This window comes from Lonchura striata, chromosome 6, assembly GCF_046129695.1.
Source record: "Lonchura striata isolate bLonStr1 chromosome 6, bLonStr1.mat, whole genome shotgun sequence".
Classification (NCBI taxonomy): Eukaryota; Metazoa; Chordata; class Aves; order Passeriformes; family Estrildidae; genus Lonchura; species Lonchura striata.
Window position 1 is genome coordinate 54,921,433 of NC_134608.1, and position 22,016 is coordinate 54,943,448.

Genomic DNA, 22,016 nt, shown 5'->3' on the forward strand with positions numbered 1-22,016 from the left:
TGAACTATGCTGAGTTTACATTAACACAGTTAATGAAGTGCTTGAATAAACCACAGCACCTTGCTTTAGTTAAGTGCAGCATCTTAATTTAGGAGAGCATTCACCAATGTAGTTACACTGCAGAGATTTCTACTACTGCAGTACAAAAACTGCCTGGCCACACAAAGGAAAGAGGGTGAAAAGGTATTACGTACAATACTTCATTACCTTTTCATCAAGAGCTTTGTGGTGCTCAAACAAGGATTTTAGTGCTTTGAGAACTTCTACTTCACTAGAAACTCCTGCTGGAGACTGAGCTTGCCTCTTCACAACAGTCATCCTGAGGGATCGTTCATGCCTGGAGACAAGACACTCCAAATGTTCCAGTAATAGCTAAAGCAAAAGCAAAAAAAAAAAGAAAGCAGTAATGTTTATTCCTGGTCTGTACAGCTGCAGAAAACTTTGCCTCCTAGAACATCAAGTTTAGAGTTCTAAACTTCAAATTTTAGAGACAAAGGATATTGTATTGAGTGTAAGGACTCCTTTTTAACATTTCAGCTATATTAGCACTGTAACCTGCTCAAACAGATCACCACAACCTGCCCACTCTGCTCCCAGAGCTGCAGGATTACAAAACTTTAACAACAAAAAATCTGGATGGCAGATAGCAGTGCAGTCTTACAAGCTTTTCCTGATTTTGCACAGCAGCATTTGGAGCTGTGTACAAGCTGCCAAACCCTCTTGATCAACACATACACATTTGGACTTCCATGGGGATTCATCTACAAGTATCAAGGAAAAAAAATAATTTTAGCTTTTCAAACTCAACATTTGTTTTCCTCCCTGTAGCTGGATGCTTTAACAATGGTGAGCTTGAAGAAGACAAGGAACTGACCCTCGTGTTATTCCTTTCTGCTTTCAGTTCAGCAATTTCTTCTTCCCTTTCAAGCAGCTGCTCCCTGCATACATTCAGCTCTTTTGTGAGCGCTGCAAATTCCTGAAACAAATCAGACAGAAATATAAGCACATCAAATATCAGGACACAGTGAGAGTGGATTCATATAAACATTTGACAGTTCCTTGAAGCATTCATTTCAGATGTGCAAAGCCAGTACAACTGTATAGTCATGCTAAGCCAGCTTCAGTTCAAACATTTAAAACCTTCATGCTGCCAGCTGTAAAGACAAAATATGTTTGACCAGGACTTTGAAAACTTGTTTGTGTCTCAAGGCAATTATATGAGTTGGGGTTTCCCTGGTAAGCAAAAGGAAAAATTTATTTGTAAGACACTTTGTTATGGTTTCAAAGAGTTGTTAGTTTTGTGTGTTTTGGTCTGTTTGTTTTGTTTTTTTTAACAACTGCTGAGGGAAACACAAAAAAAACCAGAGCACTAAGAACAGCAAAATAAGGAAACCAATAAACATGACAAATTTCAAGTCAGTATTTAATTGTGAGCAACAATGAATAATCCCAAAATGGTACCAGATTACAGCTAAATACAGAACTTTCATTCAAGCCTTCCTTCCAATCTCACAAAAGGGAATGAAGCAGCCCTTTCCCTACAGTCCTGCTAGAAATCCGAGGATTAGAATCAGAATTTTCTGAAAGCTGAGCCTGGGGGCTTTAAAGCCCTCACAAGGCTCACCCTCCAAATTCAATAAAGATTTCGCCAAACAACCCAACCAAAGTGAAATAATACAGAGTGAAGTGTCAACAGGGAGCAGGAGTGGAGCTAACTCACATCACTTACTGCATGCTTATTACTGCAGTGAACACAGTCAATATGAAATAATATCCTCCTACTGTTTGGGGTTTCTGTCAGGAAATGATTGTACTAATATCTGCAAGAGCCACTGCAGCCTAAACCATTTCCCCTCTCTATCAACAGCCTCACTAACAATAATATAATATAAAACTTAATATAAAGGACATTTAAATGTTCTGTTAACACAGGGAGCATACTCTGAATAGAACAAAAGGTACAACTATACACCACATTTAGAAGCAAACACAAAGTATAACTTTATCTACCCTGGAAAAATTTAAATTCTAATGTGAACCACACTGGAAATGAGAATTGACAGTGTGAATGTGAACAAGTCCATCCTTTAGAAAAGAGCCTTGCAAGAAAAGATCCCTCATGTCTTGTCAATGCAACTTATAATGTGAAAATAAATATGCTTCAGTCACTCCAGTGGCCAGTGAACACACCAGGAGCACTTGGATAAGAAAAAAAAATGCTAGTAACTAACACTCCTTCCTGTTCTCCAAAATAAGGAAAATACTCATAAACAAGAGCCTTGCCTAATAAACAACAGATTTGTACAGCTGAACTGGTGATTAGCAGGACAAGGTCAACACAAATACCCAGCTAAGTGGAGACACAATTGCTGCTTCTCTACTTTTTCCAAACTCTGCAAGACACACTGCTTATCAGCCAGCAGCTGCATATCAAGTGAAAGCTTAACATGGAGTTGTTCTACAGCAAAATTCAAAGTGACAGAATGAACATGCTTAAAAACAAAAGGCCACATCAACCAATTAATTATACTATGCACATCTGCAAATTCTAACATGCAGCTAAAATAAGCAGACATGGTCAAAAGACATTGCATTTTCCAATATTCATTTGGTAAACTTTATTCTAAAATATACACACGACCGAAAAGACAAAAAATACATTGCACAACATGCACCTGGAGTGAACTCTGGAATTATTAAAGTATCAAGCTTTTAGAAGTTACTGTGAAAAAGACAGCAATATGACCACCACCACAGATGCAGAATCCATCCCTATAATCCCTCTTCCTAAATCCTGCTCATTGGTAACAAGTTTCAGTCCCCCCCGCTTAATCAGCAAAAAACTGCAAAACACATTCATTTATTTTCCTTTCTCAACTGCTAAATTATTTGATTTATATATAAATATGCTGCAGTATTCCATATGCATTCTTAAAAAAAAGGGGCCTATTATTTTCAAAATGGACATTAAGTACTTCCAAAACAACCTGGTCTGCAAATACAGCTACCAGAACTTTTATACACACAAAACAAGTTACAAAAGGGTCCCAAGTACAAGGTAAACCAAGAGAGGAAAAACCAACTCCAAGCTTCACTGGAGCTGACAGAAATATTGACTCTACCATAGCTTTCCCAGCTGAGTGCTCCTCCACTTCCAAGCTTTACCTGCACCTTCAACATCCGACATGTGGGAGCTTCAAGACTCCCAGGGAATTGGCCACACACTCCCCTTTTGCTCTCACACGAGCTCAAGTAAACCAGAAACCAAAGCTGCCATTTTTCAAGGGCAGTCCCTACTAATCTTTACAGATTAGATAATTATGTACTACTGAGATGAGCTTCACATAAACTTACTTTCTTGATGTGTTTTTTCCCCTTCCAAATTAATAATAATATAAGAAGAGTAATTTTTAAAACCCTAAAAATACTAACATCAAGATTTAGAAACATCAATATTTCCCAATTCTCCAGATGACAGTGGCGTGGTATGGGAAGTTTTATATTTTTCCTGTCTCTATCTCAAGTCTTAAGAACAGGATGAAGAGCACAAGGACTACCAGACACTGCCTCATAATCCTTTTTCAACTTCAAATCACTGCATAGCATCCATATATTAATTTTTATCCATATGAGCTTCCCCACATGAAAACCAGCTGTATATTTTAAAGGAAGGCTATTCACTCTTCAGATGGTTATAGGATACAGAGTTCCAGTCCATTGCATACTCCTGTTTAAATATAAATTGTGGCACAAATAGATCCCAATTGTGACATGAACCATCACACTGTCAGGTGACCCAGAGCAAGACTGCACACAGAAATTTATATTGCTGCTGCATAAACACACTGACAGGGATTGCTGGCATTGCACAACACCTCCACTGCTGTTTGTTTTGACAAAATAGGCTTGCTTTGAGTCCCGTGAGCTACCTAAGAAAGAACATTTGAACGTCCTTAGTTTCAGCTGACACTGCCAAAAGACATGTCCTTTATAGTGTTAATACTTACCTTCAATGGGAGACAATTTGTGATTTCCTTAAGCAGAAAAACTATTTGCAGCTTTATCATCTCAAAAAATTTCAAGTTGTCTCAATTTCTTTCTTGGCATTAGATGAATGTACAGAAGGAATTAAAAGAAAAAGGAAAGAATCCTGAGAAACTTTCCCACTTGTCCACAAAGCTGTGTCACTTTTCTGTAATTAAGAAGACTGAGAGCAACAGAATGAAGTTCTGCTCTGTTTCTGGCTGCCATCAAAATAATAAATACACAGCACTGGGGATTGACAAGAATGGAACTCACAATAAGCATTTCAGAGCACTGACAGGAGTTGGTGAGAGAGTGCTGAATTTACCAGGGAAAGACTCCCTGCTGATTAGAACATTCTGGCAAACACCCATACTCTAAACTGAAATGTTTACTGAAGAAAGTAACTTTCTGACTCAACTGAATCATTCCAAACACATCACTCTTGCTACCAGAAATAAATATTGTCAACAAAAAGTCATATTGAGCAAGTAAGTTAGTTCTTATTCAGTAATACATTTTCTGGGGCTTTTTTTTTTTGTTCGCAAGCTCCAGGATTTTTTAAAGCAATAGCACTTCTTCTATCTCAACCTTCAGAGCTGACCTTCAGCCTTCAGTATTTAGATGCCACAATATAAACATCCTTCCAAAAGCTGGATCCATTAGTGCTGAGCTGTCAAGCCTGGCTGAGCTGACGCACTTGGGAACTCCAGGATCCCAATCCTGGAACATTCCAGATTTCAGAGAACAGGTTCCCTTCATGTTCATTACAAACATAATTCATAGGTCTCACAGACAGCACATCACAGACCAATAAATGCTATGTGACAGGAAGATAGTATTTAACCTAGGAAAAACACTTGAAAGAAACCGAGGTAATTCCTGAAAGTCTGTTAATATAAGTTATGTATTAGGAATGCCCTACAAATAACTGAATTTGTTTGGAATTTGACCAAGCAAAAAAAACCTTATTGTACAAGAAAATGCAACACCACTTGAATGCACAAGTAATCATGAATTACAAGCAACCACATGGCCAGAAAATTTATATAAATTATGAAAATATCTGTAATAAAAAAAAGAGAAACATTTAAAATCCATCAAATATTATTAAATACTGTAAAGTAGTAACTAGTTGTGACTGTTACATCTTTAGGAACATCTCTGACCCAAATATATGATTGAAATTTATCTCCAAGTGATATTTTGGTTTATTGTTATCATTCTGGTCTGCTGACTGAATATCAAGCAAGCCACTCACAAATCTGAGCAGCTGAAGAGAGCAGGAAAAGAACAACCAGGGGAAGTGCAGCACATCGAGGGTGAAAATCAATGGGATCTGAGATAAGTTTCCATCATGACGTTTGTACTACATATAAACCACAATTATTCCAATTGATGACTGCATGGAAATGGCAAATATACAGTCTAAAAAAAAAAAAAAACAAGCAAAGAAAATATAAATATCTAGGTTTTCTTCTAGGGTATTTCACAGTCACTTCACTTTAAATCCAAGGGAAGTTTAGGTAGCACTGTGTGGCACAGAGCCCCAATATATTTGAAAATTCCCAGCAAGCAAATTTTCATACCTATAAACTCACAGGTTTGTTTTGGGTTTTTTTAGGCTAAGAATCAGAACTATGAAATTAAGAAACAGTTCGAGGGTATTCAGAGTTAAAACTGAGGAGAACTGACTTGTTTTCACCATTAAAGTCAACCTTGGAAAAAACCATAGTCACACACCAACATAGATTATGCTTTGTCTGTTCCATGTAGTAAAACACATTGCTTTCAACCTTTCCATATCTCTGGCATGTGCTAATGGGAAAGAGAAAAATCAGCATGGAGTGTGCAAGGAAAAATATTTTCCTTTTCACCTCATGAAAATAATTTCCAGTAAGTATCGAGCAGCCTAAAAATACTAAGTTAGAAACATAAAACTTATTTCAAACATTAATAGAATCAAATCTATGAAACAAGTTTATCTTTTGTTCACAAAACCCCCAGAAGTTAAAAGGGAGCGTAAGAGAATAGTTCAAGTAATACTAAAACATGAATATGTCAAATTCTTGTGTTCTGGAACACTGAAAGGCTTTTCATGCTCAAAGTAGCTGTTTTTCCAAGTGGAGCTAACTACTCAACAGAGTGAGAACACACAATTAGTGTATTGGCCTCCTTTCCTACTTCTGTGTATGCATAAGATGTTTTATAACTCAGAAGACAAGCACCAAAACAGAGGTGCAGATTTCTTTTCGGTCAAAAAAAGATCTCCCCTTCCAACTACTGCCACTGAGATATAGAAAAGGTTTAATACCACCTTTGGTTAACTCTCAAAAATCTGTTTGGTTGTTTTTTTTTTAAAACTACCTTTTTTTTTAAACTCTATCAAAAATTGCAACACTGTATGAAAACACTCAAGTGAATATTGCTGCCAGCCAGTGATCAATACTAAACCTAAGTCACTTCTTACCATTCTATCCCTTTTTTTATAACAGGTCTCCTTCAAGTGTCCCTCTTAGACTGACCTATCTAGGTTTTGTCATTAATGCTGCCCAATCCTAAATAGGCAATTAAGTTCTAACGTGTTTACAGTTGCATAATGTTATTGCTCTAGAATGAAACTCTCACTGTTCCCAGCCCACTTTGGAGCTGGAAGCAGAATCCACTGCATGGCATTTGACAAGCCAAGAGCCAAAGGACTCCTCACTCACAGCCAGCAGGTACCAAATGCATGCCCAAGGGCAAAATGGAAAAGCTTATACAGCCGACCCAAGTCTCCATGGCAATAAGTAGGTTTCCAGTTACCATCCTGAGTGATCTGCCTAAATTTATGCACAGCGTTCCCTGAGCTTGAACTACAAAGCACAAAATCCAGACTTCAGTGCTGGGAGCTTCCATAAGCGCAAGGAAATATAAATGGAGAAGGGTAGGATTTAGCAGCTTGGCAAAAGGAATGCAAGAGCACCAGGAAAAGGGAGGTAGAAACACATCAGCTCCATGCCCTCCTCCCTGTAACTCCCCTTCCCCAGTCTCACTAACACATTCCAGACATATCCTTTTCGGGGTGCAGGGGGTAAAAGTACCAGAACCGAAACCTGGATACAGTCTCTAGCTCCTCTGAGAATGAGGGGTTTTCCTTTCACCACATGAATCACACACACAGCAGCAAAGTCTGGAGTGGGAGCCTCCAAACCCTTGTGCACAGAGCACTGGAATCATTAACCACAGCCTGTCCAAACCTGGACTAGCAGAAGCCTTACTGCCTGGCTTCCTGCATTTCATTTTCCCTAAACCCTGTACACAAGGACAGGGGCAAAGCCTCGTGCAAAACCAAATTTTTGTGCATCACTGAAGAGCCAGCATTCCCTGGTCATACACCGTGCTTGGGACTGAAGGGACACAGGGCAACCTTCCAGGCTCCTCCAGTATAGCCAGACCTCCATCCATCCATCCCCACACCACAGGGAACACAAGTCACACATGTGACACAACACACGGTCCCTACAAGCCTGTTTGCAGCTAATGTGGGCAAAGCCAAGCCACAGCTGCATCCTGCAACTGCTCTGTAGTCTGAGAAAATAAGGAAAGAGAACATGAGGTTGTTTAAACAAGTCAAAAAACCTTATCCTGTCATTCCTATTACAACCTGCATTTTGTTCTGCATCTTATGTAGAGTAACCAGCCTTGGGATCATCCAAACAGTTAGAATCCCTAATTTCTCCATATAGTTTGTTAATTTTTGCACCAGCCTTAACAAATCAACACAGTTTGTTCAAAGCAGGGTAGATCACACAGGGTGATCAATTAACCCAGAGCAGACACAACCCGTTTTCATGCCAGCCTTTTAAAACCCTTTAAAGCTACAGATGTGTATCAAATCATCCAGTGAAAAACTCTACCTAGTTCTCCCCTCAGGGCTTTCTCCAAATATTCAATTGAGGGGGCAAACCCTGCAAGCTAGCAGAATGCACAGAGGATTAACAAGAAAGAACATACTGAGCTCATAACTTGAAATACCAGTTTGAAGTTATTTTCTTCACTTGTCTTTGCAAAAATACTTATTAAATGTTGCCTGTATTCAGACAACACCATGGATCTTCTCAGTAAGGAAGTTTAAAAGATGAAGAATTAGGAGAGCAAGCACAGGAAATGCAGAAACAGCCCTCAGACTTGCATGAAACTTGGCATCTATTCATATGCAACAGTAGCAGAAAACCTTCTTGTAATCAATTCATTGTGGTGTGGCTATGCAACGTTCTACGTTAGCTGCTCCTCAGTGTACAGGAATATGTCCCCTGAAAGGGCAGATAAGGAACAAAAGTATCCAGAACCATACCGAGCTTGTTTTCTTTGGAAAAATGTCCAAATCAGCCAAAATATCATCAGGAAAACTTAAGTCATCGTTGAAAAATGGGCTTTTCAACTTGGGGTGGCTACTTTGTACAGAGCAGTAACTGTTGAGAAAAGCTGATAACAAAGTAACCCTTTCCAATACTGCATCAGTCCAACCACCACGATTCCAGAATAACATCTTTATTTAAGACAGAATAAGGCTACAGTACTTGGGGGATGTTTGAAAAATACCTGCCACTCAGTGACACACTGAATCAATGAATTCTAGGGTTTCACAATCAGAGTTACAACATTCCTGCACCCCCAGCCTAGTCTATTTTGATGAGAAACTAATATAGTAAAGTAGCAGCACAACTTCTTAGGTGTAGCTTTAGGCATCTCCATTTTTGGAATCCATGTCAGTGAAGAAACCTACCCACACCCATACCCACCATGGCAAAGGGAGGACGTGTACTTAATTAAAGAGAAAGAATCTTGCATTACCAGTTTGACAAGGTATGGGAGAAAACCAGTCTCCATGTTTAATATGACAGTAGAGGGATTTCACTAAAGTTTTTCCTCTCCTCACACAAAGACGGTCAAGATTTCCTAGGATTCCACGCTGGATAGCACAGCCTTGGGGATAACACATCCAAACTGAAGAACAACTGCAAGATGTGCTGAGAAGATTTAAGAAGCTCTGTAATTTTCCTGGGACCCCCATTCTGGAGACTAAGCAGCTGTAGCAAGATCTTTTAAGTTGTAAACAACATTGAATTGTAAGTTTACTTGGGGAAAAAAATCTGTGTATCAACTCTAAACATACTGCACTTACAAGAAACAGCACAATTCCAGCTCAGATAACATTAAATATTAAATTTCTATTACTTTTATGAATTAAAAATTATTTAACCCTACATACTACATTCTAGTCATGTTCCATGACTAATATTGCACAGTTTTTTCACAAACAGACCCAGGACAAGACCCATCATGCACAACTATTTCAATGACAAGATACTCCTGCTTGCAAAAACTGAGCAGCAGCTGAGGCCCTGCCCTATTCTAATCGTTCATCTTGGCCTCTAGTTGCCAGCTTTAGTTCTGTGGCTAGCAGCTGAAAAGTACATTTTTCACACTCTGCTAAGAGGGAATGCTTGGGAATATCTGGATAAGCCTGGCCAAGCCACCCTCATTAAACAAGCACCAGCATGTAGTTCCCCCTCACTGCTCTCCTATTATATAGATATATGTATTTATTATTTTTGCCAAGTGATGAACACTTCAGTTTTATAATTTCAAACTTGTTTAAGCAAGTAATACTCACTGAGGACAGATACGTGCTTTCAGCAGGAAATTCAATTTACTAGCTCTTCACATTTTGTTTTTCCCCACTTCTCTGTACTCTATCACCCCAATTTACAGGCTGAGTAGATTTATTGGGCTAACTGAAGCTAAATATGTCCAAATCTGTGATATTCTGAATAAATTCTACTGTGCCATTCCACTGAAAAGTTGTTCCATTTTAGCAAATACTCCAAAACAAAGTAATTCCGAAGTCTACACAGAAAAAGCACAATCTCGGGTCCTACAACAGACATGTCTGCTATCTAAGCAAAGAAAAAACTAGGAAAAATCAGCAACATAGATTAAACATTGAAGAGCTGTTTTGGGGGGAGGGATAAAGTATTTTTTAAAGTTCATAGTAATTTTTGTGTCTGCCGCAAACAAAAAAAAAAAAAAAAATCCATAATTAGTTGAAGTTTTGACCTTGACGACTACCTAAACCTAGACAGCAGAAGGAAACCAAGGAGATGAGCAAGGCTATAATGCAATGAAGTATTTTTTTTAATGAATCAATCAATAAATGATAAATAAATGAAAAATAGATAAATTAATAAAAGACAGGGGCAGGCTGTCGATATGGTATCACCACTGACAAATGCTGAAGTGAAAGATGGGTTGGTGGGAAACCTGTGGAGCTCCTGTTCCACACTGGACTAAAACAAGGGAAAGATGATGCAACAGGGAAGCCCTGCAGCCTTCTGCTCCACTGAGACAAAAGAAATGCTTGGCCCATTTCTCCTCCTCTGCTTCCCAGGACTTAATCTTTTATAACCATTGTACAAATTCAGGAGAGGGTTATGCAGTCTCCACAAACTACAGCTCCAATGGGGTCAGACTTAAACCAATGTTAGTATCAGCATAAAAGAGACCCTAGGAGGGGAAAAGGACAGCTAAAATCCTAAAAAGCTGTTCCATTTCCACTTTACATGAAGTAAAATAATTCCAAATTTCTTGAGACAAAGACTCAGCTTTTGGAAGATAATGGTGTGGAACCACACCCTGCAAAGACATTCTGAAAACTCAAGCTGCATGTTTTAGAAAATAAATTACTAGATGCACCTGCCTCGTGCTGTTTAACATAAGGCTAGAAGAATGTTAAGACCTTGCAAGCCCTTTCCCATGAACTACAAAAAGGTGATCATGCTGTATGAAAAATACTTAAGAACAACAAAAAGATACACAGTGGTATCCCAGGCCGTCCCTGAAATTATCTAAACCAAACTTTTAGTCATTCCCCCCAAATGTACTACAGTAAACAGAGAGAGGGATAATGGGATAATCTGAAATTAGGAGTTTACCTTACACAGGCAGAAACATGTGGAAAGCCCAACCAGATTCACCCACACATCAGTATCACCCTCCACACAGGCTCTGCTCCTCTAGCCTTGGGTCTCCTGAGTGCAACACCATTCTTTACATCCAAATTAGATTAACTGAAGAACTCTAAACATGATAATCCCATTTATTGATTTTTTTTATTTGGATCAGAAGTTTATTTTACTTCTGGGTTTCCAAAGCCACACATGCATTAAATCCCAGTAGAAGCAAGAGATGCGAGCATGAGATGCATCCAGGACTTTCAAATACCCAACAAAAGAGAATCTTAAAGTATATAAAATTACAGAGTATATAAAAAGTATATACAAAGTATATAAAATTCCCACTGGGAAGAACAAATCCACAAGCACAAGCTACACTGAAAAGCACAGCAAATAACAGAATTTAGCTCTGGTACTATTAGTTCAGCAAGGTTAATAGAGAGCCATGACTCCCAGCCAGTTACAGAAAGAAATGTAAAGAAAATGAGAGTTTTGACTCTAACATTCTACTGGCAAAGTATATATTGCTAAATAATTGTGGCAGGCTCACACAGGACCCTTGAGAATCCACAACTCAAACCCAAATCCAGAATTTAAACCCTTCAGATATGTACAGAACTCCCTTTTCACCCAATTTTCTTTTTTAAGGCAATTTGGGGTTGCACAATGAAAAAACTTTCATATCATTTCATATAATATTTTACATTCTGTAAAGCAAATGAGCAATTTCATGTTGAGATCTCTCCCTCCCTTTTCATGACTGTGCTTGGAAATTCAGAAATAGTTTAATAAAAGTGGCCACTATTTATGGAGATAACCATGGATATAACACCAATAGAAAACCAATAATTTATGATCCTCTTTATTGAGTGAGCCCTCTCCACACTGAAGAATGTTTGTTTAGCTTTTACACCAAGCATTTTGGTGGCCAAAATTCCTTTTCAAATAATCCAAAATAAACCCCATTTCTCAGCACTGGACACTGTCAATGTTGAAGACAATTATCAGTAGACTTCATCAACTACAAGGCAGTTTCTTCACATGAACATTCACAGATCTTTCAATCATACATCAAGCTAGTCTCAACTTTGTACAGGCAAACATAGAAATTCTCTGTTTAAACAGCAACATCTTAAGGTGGCTTTGTTTTGTTTGGTTTTTTTAACTATGTAAATTACTCAGATCCACAGGCTTATATAATTAAATCCTTTTACTGTATACTGTTCTGTAAATTTGAAGTAGGAAAAGAAAATCTCGTTTCTCTTGACAGTACAGTGTTTAACAATCTCCATGCTTTACTCATTTTTACCACACAATCTATCCTGCCATTATATATAAAAGTTAAATATGCCTCTAAAAACAATGTTTTAAGTGTATAGAACCAAATTTTATATGCATTTATTTGAGAGGTAGGATAAAAAAACAAGTACTGTGCTTCAGAATATTTCTCTACAATTGGATACCCAACTCTACTATGTACTAGCAATAGAAGTAAAGCAAAACACAGCAGGACTGAGACCATACCAAAAGAGAGATCACTGTTCTACAGAGAGGAAAAAAAGAAAACAGAAAAAAATGTTAATTAAATTTTAAAAGAAAATCAGGAGTTGCCCATTTTCCTATGACAACAAAGAAAAAATGCTTTCTAAAGAGAACTTTCTAAAGAGAAGCTCTTTTTTCTCCTTAACAAAACTCAAAAGGTCACAAATCAAATTTTTCAAGCTTTTTTTCCAAGCAGCCCTTTAAACAAGTCCGTATTTAAAATCTGTCCTGAAGATGACAGGACAATCTCAATACTGCTGGTGTAAGGATATTTTCATTAAGGAATCACAGAATCCTAGAATGGTTTGGGTTGGAAGGGACCATAAAGTTCACCTCTGCCATGGGCAGGGACACCTTCCACTAGACCAGCTTGCTCAGAGCTCCATCCAGCCTGGACTTGAATCTTGGTGCACTTCACAGAATTTATAAAACAAAAGACTAATTCTAGATATTTATCATTCTGAAAGCATAACCAGAAGACAGATGAATTACAGGAATATATAGACTGTTCTTATTTATATGTATCCATTAATAGCCATGGCATATTTGGATCCAACCAAAATTATATTTCTGTTAAGATCTCCACTACCAGCCTCAAAAACCATATCCTCAGTAGACAGGAGCATAAACACATCGGGAAAGTTCAAGGACACTGTGGAACAGCAAAACAGATTATTAAGCAACAAACTTCTCTTTTGAAAAATGTTGCAGCTCCAGCCACTGCAAGAACAGGCCACAGAGCCTTGTCAGGCTGATCAGAAGGAATGGAGCTGATTTTCAGTGGAGCTGATGTGAAACCAAAGGTCAGGTCTGAAACAGATAAAGGTCATGGGCAAAAAACCAAGGGAAACAACTATTAACATCAGCTTAGAGGAAAACAACACATCAAAATGAAAGCGGGCATTAACCTGGACTGGTAATCACACTCCTCCAATTCTATATATCCAAACTCCCAGAAAAATCTCCTCTAGTGACCTACAGGTATGGATTCCTACACAATCATCTGGAGTTTCCCAAATGTGGAAACATTATTATACCTCTGAGAAAAAAATCAAGTTGAATAAAAAACTCTCTCCATTCAGTAGCAAGATAATAATTCTTCTTTCAGCCTAGAGAATGTGAAAACTTTTTTTCCTGGCAAGAATTGCATTACATTTACACTTGGGGAACCCACAGGCAAGATTATTTAAAAAAACACACTTGGAAAGTTATGAGCATCCAGATTACCTGACACACACAACAGAAATTTATGTCTTCTCAGTATTTGTAGCCTGAGATGTGTATACACAAGAGATTATGGTGAGTATTTCTAATAGATGTCAACAGATACCAGTCAGCCTTACAGACTTTAAGTGACTTAAGCTGCGTAAATTGCCACAAGCAGCTTACACAAAACGTCTGCCATATTCCTTTAGAAATTGAAAACTAAAAAATAAATCCCCAAATTCAACTGTCAAGTATATTCATGCAGTTATGAGATGCAATGCTAACTTAGGGAGAGGAAAAAACAATTACTTATAGGCACTTAAAACGTTCTTTCCAAAAATTCAAGGTCTCTGACAATACTCTTAACTATAAGGGGCCTGCATATATTACAACACAATGTGTCCTCCTAATTCCATGATCAAAACTTACAGTGAATAAAACCAACATTCAACTCTCCTAAATATATTACAGAAAGGATGAAGCAAAGTCTTAGGCCAGTGGACATTAAAACACTACGAATTTGTAAGGGGGTAGGGAACTGTGCTCTTAATTCATATTTATCTTAAGAGAAAAAAGAAAAAGGTTTGTTTTTTTTTTTCTGGAATTGCAATTATGTAGCCACACTGAATCTTCAAGTCTTGCAACTAAACATCTTCAAAGCTCTTATTAGCTACACTCTTAGAAAAGAATGGAGGAAAAAATAAAAGGTAACAGAGGAAGAATTCTCTAAATACCAAAAGACACTACCTCTTGCACCTCAGAGGCTAAAGGCAACTGATGAGTATATATGTGATGTTCACCTGGTTCTAAACATGTATTCTAAATACTTTGTTTTGATTATAGTTCTCTCCACCTTATATACAGCCTGTTTTGAGGCTGCAGGTTAGACTAGAGCACCCCAAGCATTAATAAACCCACTGAAAGACATCTGTCCACAGTAGCACAAGAGTAGGGGAAAATCACTAGCTCCTGTTTCAGGCCCTCATCCACTACCAAAACAAACAAAAAGCATTTTTGTACAGTCACTAAAACATTCTTAGTACAAGTAAACTAAGGGAAATAAAAACAATAGTTTTGGACTTCATCAAATCTGCTTGTTAAGGGGAGGGATGGGACACCACTAAGTAGTAAAACAGCCATAAATTTCATCCCAAATTTAACAGCAGTAAAATTCACCCTCAAATACAGGGAAACTCAAAATGAATTCCAAATTTAATCTAGCTAAATGGTCTATTTATAATCAAGCAAACCTAAATTAAAAACACAGTATAAACAGCAAGTTGCTAACAATAGGCAAACAGATGTCTGCCAGGCAGGGGTGGATGTTTCAACAAACAAACTCAAACATATCCACATGAGAAACCAAGAAGACAGAACCAATGCTGGAGACTCAGTGCTCAAAATACTCTTCTGCATTATTTAATGTAGCTACTCCTTTTTGCCCAAACACAGGGCATTACTTCAGATAAATTCATACTTTGAAGGTTTGGAGCCAACGGTATCTGTTTCTATATCTTGAAAAGAAGGAAAGGGAAGCTGAGGTTTATTGATAATCAATGAAGAATTCTGAATGTTAACTCCTATCTCCATCTGACTTAAACTAGTGTAAAGCCTTAAACTAGTGTAAAGCCAAATCAGTTCAGCAGTTTACTAAGAGTAAGAGCCAAGTAAGATTAGCAACTGAAACTCAAGATAGATGTCTGAAAATGCAACAGGAAGAGTCCTGTTCATCTCTGCTGTCAGAACAGGGTGGGAGCAATGGAGGATGTGCCTGCTCTGCCATCTATGTGAAACCCTTTGGCACCTCCAGGATTCCTGGGCACTCTGCTGGGATTTCAGAAGTCAGCACCAGATGCTGCCAGAGTAAGAAGTGAAAGCCATGGCAGCTCAGGGCTGAACATCTGGGAATGCTGCAAATGGAGCTGCACGTAAGTGCTGAGGAAATTTCAGCTGTTGCAGAGTCTGGCCAGGCCTTTGTGTGCTCTGCCACCGTGTTCTTCATATTAGGTACAATTCAAAACCTCATTTCTACACCTATGACATCCTGTATTACTTAAAACTTGTCTGGAGGCAATCCAAATACCACTATTCATAAAATGGCAATGAAATCCTTAAGTCCATCAGTTCCAAACAATGCCAGGGAAGTCTTTGGGCCAAGTGTTTTGGTATTTCTTACAGATGAGGCATTGAGTATTTCTGAGATTGTCTAAGGAACATCACTGTATAGGGACATACCTGAACTTCACTAAATACCAGTATGAACTGACACACACCATTTTTAACTGAAGCATGAAGTAGTGATAAAATATTTGCTATGGACAGAAATCAACTTTTACTTTAACCTACTATTTTGCTTACCTTGTACAGAAAAAAAAAATGAGGCATGATAAATTTAAGGCCAAAAGATCAAAGGTGCAAGATTAAGATGGATCTTAATATGTATTGCTTCATATTTATATTGTATTTATTAGCTTATAAAATTAACATACATATTGAAATTTTCATCCTGATAAAAACTGCTGTGAATTCCCCGATTGGCTTTTATTTGGGACAAGCACCAGAGCCACTGGAGATTAAACTCTGGTCTTCACCATCCAAAACAAGCATCATGTTTTAGAAAACATCTATGTGAAATTCCACCAGCAAAATGAACCCTGGCCTGCAACACTTTAATAGCAAGAACTAAAGTAACTTGGGCTTCACCTACCTTAGGTTCAAAATTTAACTTTTAAATATAGTTTTACAGATTAACTTATAAATTTGAAGCACACAAATCTTGAATTCTGTAGAATGCACTCTAAAAGGTACAAAAAGGGCATAATCAAATCCACTAAAACCATAATTAGAATTATAACAATGTGTTTATGTGATAAAGCTCTTAAAGTAAAAAGTTAATGTTCTTCTTTTTCTGTGAAAAATTCTAGAAAGCATAAAATTAAGTTCTAGCACAGCACTTTGATTTCCTCAAGTTCATTTTCCAAGGTCAGAGTACAGTTTGACTAGGGTAATCTGTAAGAGAGGAAACTCCCAGAAAACAAAGAACATTGCCAAGAATCCAGTTATTTTATCAAGGCAGTGGTGATGTATTTCACTTCCAGCTGTCCACACTAAAAACTCAGAAAAAGTCAGCTTTACTTCAAGTAAATGTAACAGATAAAGCACATCTATGTAGGATTAAAATGCTCTCCTCTCAGTGAATTAGACAGCCACAAAAGGTGCCTTACCCTAAATAACTGTCCCAGGTTTACGGAGCTAGTAGGACTGATGCCTTGAATTCCTAGCTGCCCATCACACTAAGAAATGTGATCACAAAATGTGCATCACTGCTGCAGGAAAAACTGCATTTACTTTTAGAAGCTCAGAGGTGCAAATACTGTTTTTGAAAATACTGCCATTTTGAAACTGATAGTTACTTTTGAAATATAAACATGGTGTATTTTATTTATCAGTGTGAGCTTTCTTATACACAGAAAACTCAGTAAATGTAAGGAATTAAGCACAGGGATGTCATCAGAAATTGACTTTGTAGCAAAACCAGAAGATGCATTTTGGTATAGAAGAAATCAATCTGGCATTCCTGCTGTTAGACCAGGACTTCCCATCAGTCATCAGAACAGTCTAAAACTGGCTGGTTCACCTAAAGATCTAAAACAGGAAAAGTACACATAGAAACAATTCAATTCAATACCTGTTAAGATAAAGAGGTCTAAAATCAACTACAAAGACTTGTTACAAGCAAAGTCTGAGAAAGAAATAATACTTTGGTTACAGAGTGATTTAGCAACTAATGAAATTACACAGGTCTTTGTACAATTAGTTAAATTGACCTTGCAGGTCTACTAAATTGAAAACAACTACTATGATAAAAAAAATTAAAATTTACACTACTATTCATTCTTTGCTGAAAAAATATAACACAGCTGTTATTTTATTAAATTTAAAGACTTTACCCTCCTTGAAATACACAGCTAAACAACTGGTCATTTGAGGCAGTAGTTCAAAAGAATGCTCAGCTTGAAATAATTAACAAGAAAGTTTGAATAGTTTCAAATATTAGTCACTACAAAGTTTTGACAGTGAACACATATTAGAATTTTTTTTAAAAATTGTTTCACCCCATCAAAAATTTGCACCCATGAAGTAACTGACTCTACCATAACAACAACAAAAACTGCCCAAATCAGAGGTTACTTCTGATGTATCAAGAGTAATGAAAATATTTCTGATTTTTGAAACCACAATAATGTGAGCTAAGTATCACTAGGGACAAACGCAGATGTTCCACAGGATGAAAAGAGTATTTTCCAACAACAATCTACAAAAATCCATACACTGCTGTATTTTTACATAAAATTGCAGTAAAATTTCTCTCTCAACTGACTTGCTTTTCCAACAGATTTCACATGAAACCATGCAATTATGGCATTTTTGAAAAGGGGAACTGTTTATTAATTTTCCAGAAATGTTTAGAAAGTGATGGTTACATGCAAGTAGCCAACTATATTTAGGAAGGAAAGCTGAGAACTGAAAAGGCAAAAGGGGAACAGCAGAGCTGAGAGCTGGGATGATTCTGCTCAGCACAAACTCAGGTCTAACAGTCTGCAGGTCATGTAAGTGGTTAATGGCCTTCATTAATGTAGCACACCTGACACAGAGGATAAAAAGCTACGATTATTAGAACAAAAAAAACCAAAGAATTACGTTTGCCTGCAGCACGTGATTTAACACAGGCAGTAGCGAAGGTTCAAAACTTCTCCTTTCTGATTTTCATCATTGTAACAGAACTAGATTAACACATTTCATTTCCATCCATCAGTAATTACCAGCACCAATTACCATACCAAGGATCATACAGTGATTACATTATAATGAGAGCAGTGAAACAAACCACTGTTTGAAAGGGTATAAACAGTAACTACAATATTTAAGGATATGGGAACATTTGTAAAAGTCATAGCACCATTGTGCCACATTTGGGACAGCAACCACCACACCAGAAAGACCAAGGCTGTCAACAGTTAACCAACACCTCAAAGCAACCCCTGCTTTGCCTACAGCCAAAGGCTTCTCAATATGTTCAAAGTCCAGTTTTATTTTTAACTCAAATGGATAAAACCCAAAGAGTTCTGCAGAGACCAATCACCTTTCCTAACAATGCTCCTTACGTAACAAACCTAGCACTGCAGGCCACGTGCATTCTCCACAAGGCACTAATTAGGAGCTCCTAACAGGACGAAAAAAAAAAAAAAAAGCCAAATCCAAACTTTTCAAAAGTAACTAAACAGGTTAAACAACACACTCAGACTTCTATATTGCCATGACAACTCAGCATGCATTCACAAGGCAGTAGCCTTCAAGGTTTTAAATCAAAGTCTTTAATAGAGTCAAAATGGTCTGTATGGAATTCATAGAATCCCAGAATGGGATTGGAAGGAACCTTAAAGACCATCCAGTTCCAAACCCCTGCTGTGGGCAGGGACACCTCCCACTAGACCAGGTAATAATTCTTAAGTACCTTAATGAATCAGGCAATTAAGAAATAGCATTTAAAAAGTACTAGTTGCAGAAAAAGGTCCATCAAGTTCTATTAGACAAAAGATGTAGACACCATTCTACGTTTATGCTAAGGAAATTCCAGAAACTGGGAAAGCAGACTGGAGAGAAAGGGCTGTTCTTCCCTGCTTTCCTTGCTTTTGCATCTTTCTCAAAGTGAGCAAACACCAAAAAATCCTTCAGGATAGATTCATCTTCCCCTAAGACAACCTAACTCTTCAGTAAACCAAACTACAGAAAGCCAACAGCACACCACGAAGAACACAAAAATCATTGAAAAACCCCTTGCCTTCCCAAACGTCCATACCTGTGGAAGTGCAGTATTGAGCTGCCTCTGCAAGGAATCCCTCTCATGGCCAACCTCATGCAGCTTGCCCTGGGTGAGCGCGAGCGTCTCCTGAGTTTCGCGGAGCGTTTCCAGCAGGCGATCCCTCTCTTCCAGCATGGACACCATTAACTGCTCAAAGTGGGAATCAGCATCTGACTGCAACGGGGAACCTGAACCGTGGCCTCCATTTCCCCCGGTGGGAATCTCGGCCTCACTGATGGTTGGCATCACCTCACACATCATCTTGAAACAAAAACGAGACACAACAAAGGCCAGAAATCTCGGTCAAACAAATCTAAACAGGAACTTTGAGTGCTGCCCGTAGTACCCACTTAGCTCTCCCCACGATAGCATCAGCAAAGGCTGCCAACACCTTGGCGTTTGCCACTATTTCATTAAGAGTGGAGAAAAGGTACACAGTCAACTTAATCAAGGCTTTGCTTCATAATGAGAATCTTGTGACTTCTTGCAAAACCAGATTTTTGCATCTATGTCTCAAACTGTGACTTCATTTTAACGGATTTATGCTTTTTTGAGGAGTAAACTGCTGCCGAGGTCTTTAAAAAAAAAAAAAAAGATAAGGCATGCAGCCTGACACCAAAAATTATACACTTCACCCAGCAAACTATTACACTGCACATTTTGGGAAACATTATCTGCTTCTTCCACTGCTTCAAATGTACAAAGATTGTATCTACAACAGTACTTTGAGCGTATGTTGACTGTGGAAGTTTTATGATGGTGAAAGTAATGTATGGTAAATGAGTAGTAAATGAAAATGGTCCAATTCGGGAGATAAAAACATGTAAAGGAAGATAAAAATTCATTATGGAGTAGTAGCAGCTGTCAATGCGGACAGCAAAAGTAAAGGTAAGCAAAAATAATTAAAGGTAGAGGATGAATACAGTTAACAATGCAAATAGGAGGAGTGCACTACTGGAAGTGAGCACACAACTGGGAGCACCTTTGAGAGACCTTAACAGATCCCTACCAGAGCTAAGGCATTAAGGCTTTAAAAACCATGGAAAAAACCCACTCGTAAATCACTGAACCAACAACACAGTTCTTCAGGCAATCTCTCTCAAAAGCACAAATCTACAAGAACTTAAGCAAAAATCAAGAAAAGCAGCTCCCGAAACCTCTCAGGTACCACAAACTTTGCTCTCAGCCTTATATTTTACACTCACATCTGAAAAACAATCCATTCTGATTCTTACTGTCGGTCCTCTCAATACTTTGAAAGACTAGGAACAATCTGAAGTGCTTTGCAACATTTTCATGCATGATTACAATAAGCCCTGAACTTTCACCACTACGTTATTTACCTTGCTCAACAAAACGAAAAGGCTGTGAAAACAGGCCCCAGGTTTCCTGCAGCACCAGGTCTTCTTCTCTGTTTTAGCAGTTTTCTGTTATCCCCCAAAACCCTTTGGATTGCAAAGCACCCATCCAGCTCCAGTCCAGTAACTGTTTAATCGAAACACATGAAAAAAAAGAATAAACCTGCCGAGAAAAGAGCAGATCCGGTAAAAAGCAGCAGCTTCAGCTAACTCGCCAAGTCCCCAGTACAGAAGAATGTGAAAATAAACTGTCTCAGCTTCCCATCCCTCTATTACTGGCCCATAGGCCCTGCAACAGCTGGGATGGAGGAATCATGTGCTGACAAAAAAAGAAAAAATGTCCGATGCAGAGATGCAACAAGCTTCAACAGTTCATCGCTCATAAATTCCACTCAGGTCACAATCGCGTTACTAAACAGAGTACGGACAGCAGGGGAAAACAGCACGAGCTTTCGTGTAGAGGATTTGGAAAAGCCTCCCTTCTTTTCTCTTCTATTAATTCCAACGGGAAGCTCTCCTTCCAGTTCCCTGCGTCTTAGTTCAAACATTTATAATCCCGAGAGCAAGGCGCTGGCGTCCTTAGGAAGGCGAGCAGGGAGCGAGACCTGTTGTTTCCTCGGCACTAGTCCCACAGACGATGCTCCGCAACCGAGAGCGGGCAAAGAAAGCAGCCGGCAGCTCCGGGGGCACCGGCCCGGTGCCGCCGCTCCCCGTGCCCGCGGAGGGCCGGCTAGCAAAGCCGCGGGCGCAGGACGCCGGGCTCTCCCGCTGCCCCCGCCCGTCTCGGGGAGCACCGGGCCGGGCCTCGCTCCTCGCCTCGCTCGCTCCTCGCCGGAGGCCCCAGCGGCGCCGGGAGCGCGGCCGGCCCGGGCCCCGCGCAGCCCCTGCGGAGCGAGCCCGGCCGCGGAGGCCCCGGCGAGCCCGCCCTCGCTCCGGCCCCTACCGAGAGGCGGGGGCTCCGCCGCGCCGGGACGGTCCCCTCGGCCCGGGCCCGGCTCCGCCCGCCGCCGCCTCCACGTCCGTGGT

General features: G+C 39.0%; 1 protein-coding gene across 9 annotated transcripts in view; it reads right to left on the bottom strand.

Moving 5' to 3' along the window:
- Positions 1–21,742, bottom strand: part of PPFIA1 (PPFI scaffold protein A1) — a 53,020-nt gene extending 31,278 nt beyond the window's left edge. For 8 of the 9 annotated variants that reach the window (XM_077784364.1, XM_021555888.3, XM_021555884.3 and 5 more), the window contains exons 1-4: positions 20,976–21,742; positions 19,630–19,893; positions 875–976; positions 208–372 (exon numbers count right to left, since the gene is read on the bottom strand). In XM_077784364.1, coding sequence (XP_077640490.1) covers positions 208–372; positions 875–976; positions 19,630–19,893 — 531 coding nt within the window. In that variant the 5' untranslated portion in view covers positions 20,976–21,742. The remainder of the gene's footprint in view (positions 1–207; positions 373–874; positions 977–19,629; positions 19,894–20,975) is intronic. The other variant, XM_021555887.3, reaches the window with a different exon arrangement.
- Between the last annotated feature and the right edge of the window lie 274 nt (positions 21,743–22,016).